The sequence below is a fragment of the Rana temporaria genome, chromosome 9 (assembly GCF_905171775.1).
Source record: "Rana temporaria chromosome 9, aRanTem1.1, whole genome shotgun sequence".
In the NCBI taxonomy this organism is placed as follows: Eukaryota; Metazoa; Chordata; class Amphibia; order Anura; family Ranidae; genus Rana; species Rana temporaria.
The window spans coordinates 103,217,919-103,229,995 of record NC_053497.1 but is presented as its reverse complement, the minus strand read 5'-3'; the positions used below and the strand labels follow the sequence as shown (position 1 = coordinate 103,229,995).

Genomic DNA, 12,077 nt, shown 5'->3' with positions numbered 1-12,077 from the left:
TAGATCCCTATATATAGATGACAGATATGTGTATATATAACATATAGATCCCTATATATAGATGACAGATATGTGTATATATAACATATAGATCCCTATATATAGATGACAGATATGTGTATATATAACATATAGATCCCTATATATAGATGACAGATATGTGTGTATATATAACATATAGATCCCTATATATAGATGACAGATATGTGTATATATAACATATAGATCCGTATAGAAGACATATAGATGACAGATATGTGTATATATAACATATGGATCCGTATAGATGTGTATACACACCCCGGGCACACCTCGCCTTCTCTCCGTACATACACAATACTACACAATCACAGACCTTCGGAACTATACACAACGGAGGGGAGTGGCTGGGGGCGGACCGGAGGGTCGACACGTGCTTAACTTTAATCCAATAGGCGGTGGCGCTGCGTCCCGAGCTTGAGGGGGTGGGGCCAGAGGGCTCATTCAAATCAGCATCTAGCTGGAAAGACACACCGGGGAAAGCGGCGGACGGGGAGTACCGAGCCCGCGAGTGTAGGACACCTCCTTCCCCCTCCCCGTAATAGTAGGGGGGGACTTCCCTGTCTGGTAGGGGAGACACGCTAGGAGCGGAGCAATTCCATTATCTCTGTGGAGCTCAGGTGGGATATTCCCTCCAGCACCTGATTACTACACCTGTCTGCTCACTTCCAGCCCAGAGCCCCCAGATTTATATAGGAGTAAGGGAACCCCACAGGAGAGGCTGCTGACTTCATATTCTTGGAGACTCCCAGAAGACCCCCCCCCCCCATTACCAGAGTCCTGCCCCCCCTCCCAGTACACCTCTTTCACTGGGGACCACCAGCCCCTCTTTTCCTGGAGATCTTCTGAGGACCACCCTCACCCCTGGAGATCTTCTGAGGACCACCCTCACCCCTGGAGATCTTCTGAGGACCACCCTCACCCCTGGAGATCTTCTGCGGACCACCCTCACCCCTGGAGATCTTCTGAGGACCGCCCTCACCCCTGGGTGCAGTATCGGCACAGTTGAAGCCCCCCAGTTATACAGTGGACAGGCTGGGGGGGCGTTATGCCTGTGAGGAGTAGGTACAATCTGGTGGATGATGGATGTGACTCTCGAATCCCCCTCCATAATGAGGAAGCCTTCCAACATGGCATTCACTTCCAAGCCAAGGTAACTTCTGCTCTGCCCACTGATTACTACCTACTGTGCCCATGTGTCATCTACTTTGCCCACCTGGTCATGCATCATATACTGTTCCCTCCTAGCTTCACCAACTGCCATCGCCTACTATTCCAAATGTGCTTTGCTTCACCTGTCACTGACCTCTAGCAACATTTACTCTATCCACCTAGAAGCATCACCTACCATTGTTAACTTACCACCAAGCCTGCCCATCTTGCATGCCATACTGAGCCTTCCTGAAAAATATACTCTGCCCACCTTGATTCACCTGTATCTGACACCTATAAACATGTACTCCACCCAGCTACAGTCACCACCTCACACTATCTATTGTAACATCCTACTGCTTCCTGCCCTGACCACCTACTACCATTAACCCCCCTGTACAACCTATTGTACCCAACTACCACCACTTGCCCATGACTGCTAACTAGTATGTCCACTTACCATTTCTTACTGTACCCACCTGCTGCCATCTGCCGTGACCATTTGCCACCATTCATTGTAGCCTTCTACAATTGCCTAGTGTGCCATCCTGCCTTCATCTGTTCTGACCACTTAACTTCTAGTGTGCCCTCCTACTAACACCTGCCCTGACCACCTTCCACCATCTACTCTGATCTCCTACCATCACATGCCCTGACTACTAACCACTGCCTACTCTGCCACCTACCACCATTTACTGTGCTCTCCTACCATAGCCGACAGTAACTACCATTTGACACCAACTGCCCTGATCACCTACCACCACCACCTGGACATATTCTGCAGTGCTGTACAGGAAAGACTAAACCAATTAGATAAACTCACAAGCAGAGTCCTCGGAATCCTCTTGTATTGTAACTGTAATGTATCTTTTTTTTATTATTTCATAAAGTGTTGTGCTATAAAGATCATGGGGCAGATTCTCAGAGGAGATACGACGGCGTATCTCCAGATACGCCTGATTCTTAGAATCAGTTACGCATAGATTTCACTTAGATCCGACAGGCGTAAGTCTCTTACGCCATCGGATCGTAACGCAGTAAAGTTACGCCGTTTACGTTAGGCTTTTCCCGGCGTAAAGTTACCCCTGCTATATGGTGGCATAAGTGCGGCATACCAATGTTAAGTATGGCCGCCGTTCCCGCGTCAAATTTTGAATTTTTTACGTCGTTTGCGTAATTTGTCCGTGAATGGGGCTGGACGTCATTTACGTTCTTGTCGAAACCAATGACGTCCTTGCGGCGTACTTCCGTTCGGGAAAAACGTCAATCAAGTCGGGTCAAGCCTGATTTACATAACACACGCCCACCTCTTCACAATTTGAATTAGGCGGGCTTACGCCGGCCTATTTACGCTACGCCGCCGCCGCAACTTTCTTTTAAGAATACGGCACTTGCCTGTAAAAGTTGCGGAGGCGTAACGTAAATAGGATACGTTACGCCCGCACAAAGAAACACAGATCTACGTGAATCTACCCCCATGTGTAATAATATTTAGTCTGCATCAGAGGAGCCTACAATGTAATGTCCCCTCTACTAAGGCTTACATCACTTTTTTATTATCTGTAATGTTCTTTAAGATCACCCCCCCCCCCTTTCTTCCCCCCCCCCCCCTTACTTCGCTAAATTGTACACAATGTGCCTTATTCATGTAAAGACCACCCATTTCTCCACCTGCAGTAAATTGAGAACATTCCCTTTTATATTGTGGTGATATTGTTCACATGAGAGGTAGGGGAGATGTAAAGTTTGCATGAGAGGAACGGCACAAACTTTGCCCAGCACAAGTCATGAGGTCTGTGTGCTCTGACAGGCTGCGGAGTTCCATTTCTTCTGTTATGTGGGCTCTCCGGAGTGTAGTCATAAGCTGGTCAGAGGTGTTCTCCTCTTGTATCATCTTTGTTACTATTAACAGCCAATCAAATTCATTCTGAGGTTTTCAAGGACATCTGGACAATGGAAGCAAGTGCCTGATTTGTTACTATGGATCCCTGTGAATTTATACTCTGTATTCAGTGATGACTTTGGTCTGTTATTCTAACTGCAGGGTTACTTGCTGGCGCTCTCATTATTATTCAGAAGAATTTTGTTAGAAATAATCTGCCATTTCCAATTTACCACTGTCCACTGCTGGTAATTAATAATGTAATTACAGCGCCAACGGGACTGTGTACGCTGACATTTATGGCTTACTCCCTATGGGGGTTCAGCTTCTGTGAGATCCCATTCTGGGTCTGTGTGATAGGGAGAGGGCCCAGTAATCTGAAGGCTGTTCAGTGATCTGTGATTCACCTGAGGCCTGTAATACTGCAGTGTATTCATTGCATCCTTCCTGCCCCTCAGACATGGCAGCATGCGATCAGGGAGGACACTGGCTTGTCTTTTCATGGAGAAATCTAATGGTGGTCAGATAGGCTACAGATGTCTTTGTGCCTGAAGCCAAAGCCTCAGTGTACCAGACTTGTACATTCCTCTGCATTGGTGGCTGCACTATTGTAGGCTTTGTATCATATCCCAGAACAAGGAGAGGGCTCTGCTTGATGATATATATACATAGCTGAAAAGCACAGACGTAACGTTTTTGTATATACCCTGCTTGTAGCCTGAATGTAAATGTGATCGTTTGGCAGGAAGCCACAGGTGGATCTCAGAATCTTGGCGCTGACCAAAGTCTTTTTGCATCTCCTTCTCGCTGGGAGCAGTGATCCGCTGTGCTTTTATCTGTGTTGGTGGAAGGCAAGTAATTCCAGATGATATACATCTATCCATATCTCCACCTGCTTCATGTTCAGACAGACTCTGCATGAGCTGTATATACCAACATAGTGAGGTTTGTCCAACCTCCCAATGAACTGACTGGTTGCATCCCAACCCTACTTCATGAAAGGGTTGGTGTCCTAGTCCTGAGTGCTAACAGGCCTGAAACTATTTTATTTAATTTTTTTTAAACAGACTTTATAGTGATGGCTGTTTTAATCTGAGCCAGTGTTTCTCAACCTTTTTTCAGCCAAGACTCCCCCCCCCCCCCCCCCTTAGAATTATGGAACGTCTCTGTGCACCCCATTCTAAAATCTAAATGAACTTGACTAATAGTTTTTACATAATGCAGCAACATCTACACACATAGGACACCCAGTGTTAGAGGTGACTTATTCTTCCAAAGCAAATACACATTTGCACACTGGTAATGACTAGTATTCCATTGTTTCTATTCTCCCTCACTCTAATGTGATCCCAGTGCTGATGGAGAAGGCAAACGCAGATGATATGCACGCGCCCAACTTCCTTCTTATCAACCAATTTATGTCATTGGTAGGATGCCGGCGACTAGAAGGTTGTGATGGTGCACAATGAGAACTGGTGGCTTTATGTACAGTGCCTTGAAAAAGTATTCATACTAGGGATGTTACCGAAATTTTGGCGGTCGAAAGTCGTGTTTTCATTATATTACGGAAATAAAAAGTGTCGATAATGGTGCATGTGCAGTAGCACTGTGTCAGGGAGTTGAATTGTCCGGGTGGCCGAAGTAACAATGTCCCGCCTCCTGTGATAGACAGCACACTGATCCAATGCCGGGGCATTGAAATGGTGTGACGTGATCACAGGAGACATTGTTACTGCGGCCTGGACAATTCAAATCCAGCTCTGTGTTACAGTGGGAGATCGCCTTTCTGATCTAGGCACTGGAAGGCTGCATTGATCTCTTGTATCATGTCTGCAGTCTCTGACCATCTCCTGTATCATGTCTGCTAGAGGTGCACCAAATGGAAATTTTGCTAATACTATTAACAGTGTGTTTAAATTTAAGTAAGAGGTTGCAGATGTGATACAAGAGAAGGTTAGAGACTGTGGACATGATGCAAGAGAAGGTTAGAGACTGTAGACTGCATTTTTCTTGAGCTTTTCTTGCACTAAAAGGTGCCAATAATGGGCAACAATAAATTAATTTAAATTGATTATATAAATTAACCACTTAGACCGCCTGCTGTCGTTACACGAATGCTGTTTTTTTTTTTTTTTTTTTTTAATATAAATTCTTTATTTTGTCAACAGCAACCACAATAACATTATGCAATAATATACATACACATATCAGTGTTTCAATTGCACCTCTTATTTTCATCAACTTATCCAGTTATTGCCTCCTCTACACTCGTTTATATTTAGATTACACATATCCTCTTTACCACTGATTATCCCTTAATTCTGAGCAGCTCGATTATCGTTCTATATTATTAACACCAAACATTTTCCTCAAGCCCGACTGAGCCCCCAGTTATCATCTACACCCATCTTATCCAATGCTGTTCAAATAGAAAAGAAAAAATAGAAAAAAAAAAGAGGGGAAAAGAAAAGAAAAAAAAAACATCCACCCGAGGTCAGGTCCCCCCCCCCCTCCGACACCCCCCTATGGAATGAATGCTGTTTGACGTTGAATTACCGGGGTTATTGCATCAGATAGCTGCCGTAACCCCGGTATCTTTTTAAACAGCGGGCGATAAAAGTGGTCTCTGCCGCAATATCACTTTTATCAGGGGCGGGAGAGGTGCCCTGCTCCCTGGTGGTCTCCTTTACCGGAGTTGTTAGTAGCGGCAGAGACGATTCGGTCCTTTGCCCTCGGAGGCATGGAGTCGAGTGAGGGGAAAAGCGTTGATTCCACCCAATGGTCTTAAAGGGGACTTGTGTGTGTGTGTGTGTGTGTGTGTGTGTGTATATATATATATATATATATATATATATATATATATATATATATCTCAATGTGTGTGTGTATGTATATATATATATATATATATATATATATATATATATATATATATACACATTTTTTTTTTAATGAACACAGTATAAAAAGGGGGAACAAAAAAGTAAAGCGCCACCTTGCTCACGTGCAGAAGCGAACACATACGTAAGTCACGCCCTCATATGAAAACGGTGTTCAAACCATACATGTGAGGGATCGTTGGAACGAGAGCAATAATTCTAGCCCAAGACCTCCTCTGTAATTCAAAACTTGGTAACCTGTAGACCTTTATAAACGTTGCCCATGGAGACTTTTAAGGGTCAAAGTTTGTTGCAATTCAATGAGCGGGTGCAATATTAAAGCATGACATGTTTGGTATCAATTTACTCAATGTAATATCTTTTGACAATGTAGAAAAAAATTGGGCTAACTTTTTTTTTTAAAGTGTATTTTTTTTTTTTTTTCCAAAATTTTTTTGCTTGTAAGAGCGCAAATACGGTGTGACATAAGTATTGCAACAACCTCCATTTTTCTTCTCTAGGGTGCCTGGGGGGGGGGGGGGATCTGTATAATGTTAGGGGGTTCTAAGTAATTTCCTATCAAAAAAAATAAAAAAGTTTGAAAAATAGGACTGGCATGGGTGCTCAACCTGTGGCCCTCCAGCTGTTGCGGAATTACAAGTCCCATTAGGCACGGCAAGGCTGACAGTTGACGCCCTTTCACACTGGAGCGTTTTTCAAGCACTTTTGGGCTAAAAACAGCGCCTGGAAACTCCTCCCCTGCAGCCCCATATTTAGAAAGTCCTGCAAGCAGCATCTTTTGGGGGGTGGAGGAGCGGTGATTACACCGCTCTTCCACGCCCCTGCCAGCGCTTTGCAGGCGATATTAACCCTTTATTCTGCTGCTAGTGGGGGTTAAAAGTGCCTTGCTAGTGGCCAAAAAGCGTTGCTATTACAGCTGTAAAGTGCCGCCAAAATTGGTGGTGCTTTATCGCTAACACCCTCGCCCCAGTTTGAAAGTAGCCTTGCAAGCATGACTCCCAAAGGCAGAGGCATGATGGGATGTTTAGTTCTGCTGCAGCTGGAGGGCCACAAGTTGAGCACCCATGATCTAGCGCCTCTGGGTGGACAGTTGGCTTAAATAGCTTTATGTTGGAGTATAGCCCAACATGTTCCTGTACTGTTGGCTAATGGTTCTATTGTTGGGCTATAAACCAGTGGTTCTGAATGGAAAGTTAAATACATGGCTACATGTTTGTCTGCAGTTGGGCTTTTGGATGAGTCACATGGCAAGATTTAATACTCACATTTTGGATTTGTGATCATAATCTCTATTATAATGGGATTATTGGCACACAGTCTGTCACATTCTGCCTTCTTACTGTCTGCTATTGCAATCCCCCTCTTCGCTGCCTTTATTAACAGATTATAAATCTTCTGCTGAAATAAGTCTGGACAAAGGTTTTTGTGGCACCTTGTTAAGTGGTGGTTTGTTATAAATGTCAGGACATTTTTTGTACCCAGCGATTGCTCCTCTGACATCTGGTTGGTTGCTATGGCGTACTGCTGTTGAAGTATATTAGTCTGTGTTAGCTGGCACCAGTCCCTGTACCGAAGGTTCTTCTTAGCTGGGCAGAAACATTTCATATACTGTAGGTAGTTAAAGTAAAACTCCCTAGTCTTGCAGATCATTTTCCACTGACCTTGGAATTTTCAGCGCCAGGAAGAGTGTTTTGGCACATTGGCTACTGGATTCGAATTCTACCCCACTGAAAAAAATGAAGCTTTACAAGCCACATTAACTGTTGGCTATGCCACAGCAGCTCATAAAGCAGGTTTTTTTTTAGTTGGGGCAATATTGCAACATGTTCAGATTCCACATTATCCTAGGAATATACCTGTCTACTTGGACATGTGACCCTTTCCCTCTTCTAATTGAGGATGTGAAGGCTTGGCGTTCAGCCTCTCGTAGATGTGCCGCTCTGATCTGGCTACGTTTCTGCTACCAGACATTCCTGGATGTGGTGGGGGTAGTGCTGTCTGTGTTCTTCATACACTCTGTATAGGGTCCAGCATTGTTCCTGACCATCTGTTACCATGGCGCATTAATCTGCCACACACGCCTGGCTTCTCATCTTGGGAGCTGTGCCACTTTTTAGAAAACTTTCCTCCTTCTGCAGGGCAGTCGCATCACTCAGGAATACAGGGCCACTTAATTATCTTCAAGCTGCCGCCTTTCTTGTAGTTTTCTGCAATCACTGAAAGACTACGTAATTTAATATAAGACGGCATAAAAAAAATAGCAGAGAAATGTGAAAATATACAGTGAATATTTATTTAGTGAGGATATTCACTGCTAATGCTGTGTAAAGATTACATACGGTGACATTAAATGGGTCTTTCAGCTAACCACAAAGTGATTTCTGCAATATGTGGATCGCTCTGCGTTTTTTTTTTTTTTTTTTTTTTGCGGTGATGTAAACACACAGAGTTGTGTAAAATCACCAGAGTTTCTGAGAAATGTTATAATTTTTTATACGGGTACTGCAGTTACGCTGACACATTGCTCCATAGCAGGAATCCGCACCTGAACCTCATCTGTTCTAACATGTCAGGTGAACGCCGCACGCTCCGCAGGAGGGAGAAAAATTGCAGCGTTATCAGACAAACTTCTACCGGGCTGGGGGGGAAGGCTTGGCCTCATTACACAAGCGATTCTTTTGCAAAAACTTCAAAAGATAAAGAATAATGCTGCATCCTTCCAGCAAGTCAAATTGGGTTAGTATACAGTGCCTTGCAAAAGTATTCACCCCCTTGGCTTTTTACCTATTTTGTTACATTATAGCCATTAGTTCAATGTTTTTTTAATCTGAATCATATGTGATGGATCAGAAGTTCAGAACACCAATAGTCTAAGTTCGCAAAGTAAAATTAGAAAAAAAAATTAAGACTATTTTTCAGAAATAAAAAAATTGTTAATTGGCATGTGTGTATGTATTCACCCCCTTTTGTTATGAAGCCCATAAAAAGCTCTGGTGTAACCAATTACCTTCAGAAGTCACATAAATGGTGTCCACCTGTGTGTAATCTAAGTGTCACATGATCTGTCATTACATACACACACCTTGTTGAAAGGACCCAGAGGCTGCAACACCTAAGCAAGAGGCACCACTAACCAAACACTGCCACAAAGACTAAGGAACTCTCTAAACAAGTAAAGCGCAATGTTGTTGAAGTACAAGTCACGGTTGGGTTATAAAAAAAAAAAAAATATCCAAATCTTTGATTCCTAGGAGCACCATCAAATCTATCATAACCAAATGGAAAGAACATGGCACAAGAGCAAACCTGCCAACAGATGGCCACACACCAAACCTGCCAACAGATGGCCACACACCAAAACTCACAGACAGGGCAAGGAGGGCATTAATCAGAGAGGCAGCACAGAGATCTAAGGTAACCCTGGAGGAGCTGCAGAGTTCCACAGCAGAGACTGCAGTATCTGTACATAGGACGACAATAAGCCATATGCTCCACAGAGTTGGGCTTTATGGCAGAGTGGCCAGAAGAAAGCCATTACTTTCTCCAAAAAACAAAATGGCACGTGGGAGACTCCCAAGATCTATGGAGGAAGGTGTGACTGATGAGACTAAAATGTAGCTTTTTGGCCATCAAAACGCTATGTCTGGCACAAACCCAACACATCATCCAAAGAATACCATTGGGACTGGCAAACTGGTCAGAGTTGAGGGAAAGATGGATGGTACTAAACAAAGGTATATTCTCGAGCAAAACCTGTACCACTCTGTGTGTGATTTGAGGCTAGGACAGAGGTTCACCTTCCAGCAGGACAATGACCCCAAACACACAGCTAAAGCAACACTAGAGTGGTTTAAGGGGAAACATGTAAATGGGTTGGATTGGCCTAGTCAAAGCACAGACCTCAATCTAATAGAAAATATGTGGTCAGACGTAAAGACTGCTGTTCACAAGCGCAAACCATCCAACTTGAAGGAGCTGGAACAGTTTTGCAAGGAGGAAAGGGAAAAAATCCCAGTGGTAAGATGTGGCAAGCTCATAGAGACTTATCCAAAGCGACTTGAAGCTGTGATAGCCGCAAAAGGTAGCTCTACAAAGTATTAACTTTAGGGGGGTGAATAGTTATGCACGTTGATTTTTTTTTTATTTTGTCTTATTAGTTTGATTCACAATAAAAAAAAAAAAAAAAGTTGTGGGCATGTTCTGTAAATTAAATGATGCAAATCCTCAAACAATCCATGTTTGATTCCAGGTTGTGAGGCAACAAAACACGGAAAATGCCAAGGGGGTGAATACTTTGGCAAGACACTGTATAGATGTGTGTTTTACTGCACCCTGCTAGGAAGCAAAGCTGAAGGGCGCACAGCGTCCTCGCTGGCAGAGCCTCCATGATGGATGTACAAGCGATGTCGCCTCTGCCTGCCATAACTCTATTTCTGTCTGATTTGTGTTTTGCTTTTCAGTCTCCATTAATGTTCTACATGAAAGCGATCAATGCACAATCTAATTCTTCCACTTCTGGCAAGATGAGTCTTTCTATGATGGAAAAACATGTCCAGATGTTCCAATGTGGAGCCAGAAATACATTAATTAGCTGAAGATGATTCCAGACTTGGCTTGATCTCCACTTGTTATCTTGTGTTTTCTGTGTTTAACTTTACGATAAATGAATTTAAAGATTCAGCTTTTTCTACTGCACCTGAATTCCCCCCACCCCCTGGCTGGGTGCCATTTAACCCCTTCAAACTGGAAAAATAAAATAAAAATGGGACCAACAACATACACTGCTTACCTTGTGCTTTAATGCAGCACTCCCTGTTTTTACCTGATCACAGTCGCATAACAATGATCAATAGCTGAATCAAAAGACAAGGTCCTCAGTAACAGACTGTTCACACAATTTCTTGCAGGAAGTCCTTCCTCCTCAGCAGTGAAGAACAGTTTTTTATGTATGTAGAACCCCCTTATCCTATAGAGCAGGGGTCTCCAAACTGCGGCCCGAGGGCCAGATGTGGCCCTTTGCTAGCCTTTATGTGGCCCTTGGGGCACTATTCCTCCAACTGATATGAGGCAATATTCCTTCCACTGACACCAACAAGGGGGCACTATTTCTTCTACTGATATCAATGATGGGATACTATTCCTCCTACTGATAGGAGCCCTACTCCTACTGACCACCAACCCCGAGGCCACATTTATTCTCACCACTGCTGAGCCCGGGACATTTTCTGCCCCCACTGGCCACAATCCGGCCCTCCTAAAGTCTGAAGGACAATAAAGTGGCCCTTTGTTTGAAAAGTTTGGAGACCCCTGCTATAGAGGATGGTTTTCTTGACATATTATGCGGTTGTGAATAAAATGATGCCATCCAACAATTTAAGACTGCTGAACAATGTTTTGGTCCAATAAACTGGGAGAGAGGTAGGGCACAACATGCCCAGAAAACAAAGGGCAAACTCTTGAACAAGCCTATGTACTGTAAAGTCATAAAAAAAATACCTTGAGTCCCGGTTCACACATATGATGCAGAAACCATTGTGATTCCAGTGCAGGTTCGCACTTACATGTCACCGACCGGCGGTTCACACTGATATCTGCGAACCGCTGCGAGTGTCAATGTAATGTTAATGACACCCCCAAATTGGTTAGCGAATTGCCAAATGGTGCAAGAATCGGATCGCAAAGGTGTGAAAACACATGCGGTCCGATTCCAGTGCGGACAAAAAAGGGGCACCATTTTGGTGTGAATGCAATGCAAATTCAGCCATACAACCTGTATGGCTAAATTTTGCATCGCACAGACATTGCATGTGATCTGCACAGCACTTGTGCTAATATAGCACAAGTGTGAACCCAGCCTTGAAGTAGAACTATAGGCTTCACTTCCTATGCCACAGCCAATACAGGAAGTGAGAAAATCCATGCAAATTAAATTAATTTCTTGGGCATCAAAACTAGTGTCCACAATAAAAGATTTCCCCTCCTTACTGCTCTGGGGACAACCCTAAATTTGGGATTTTCTTTTATTTTCAACGATAATGGTAAACAGGACAAAAAGTCTGAATCTTACTAACTAGGGCAGATGTAGCACCTAGTAGGTGTTCTAA

General features: G+C 43.6%; 1 protein-coding gene across 1 annotated transcript in view; it reads left to right on the top strand.

Annotated features, from left to right (window-relative positions):
* The first annotated feature begins 491 nt into the window (after positions 1 to 491).
* LOC120913799 (carboxyl-terminal PDZ ligand of neuronal nitric oxide synthase protein-like) overlaps positions 492 to 12,077 on the top strand; it is a 165,801-nt gene continuing 154,215 nt past the window's right edge. The window contains exon 1 of the mRNA XM_040324020.1: positions 492 to 1,192. Within this exon, the coding sequence (XP_040179954.1) occupies positions 1,088 to 1,192 (105 nt within the window). The 5' untranslated portion in view covers positions 492 to 1,087. The remainder of the gene's footprint in view (positions 1,193 to 12,077) is intronic.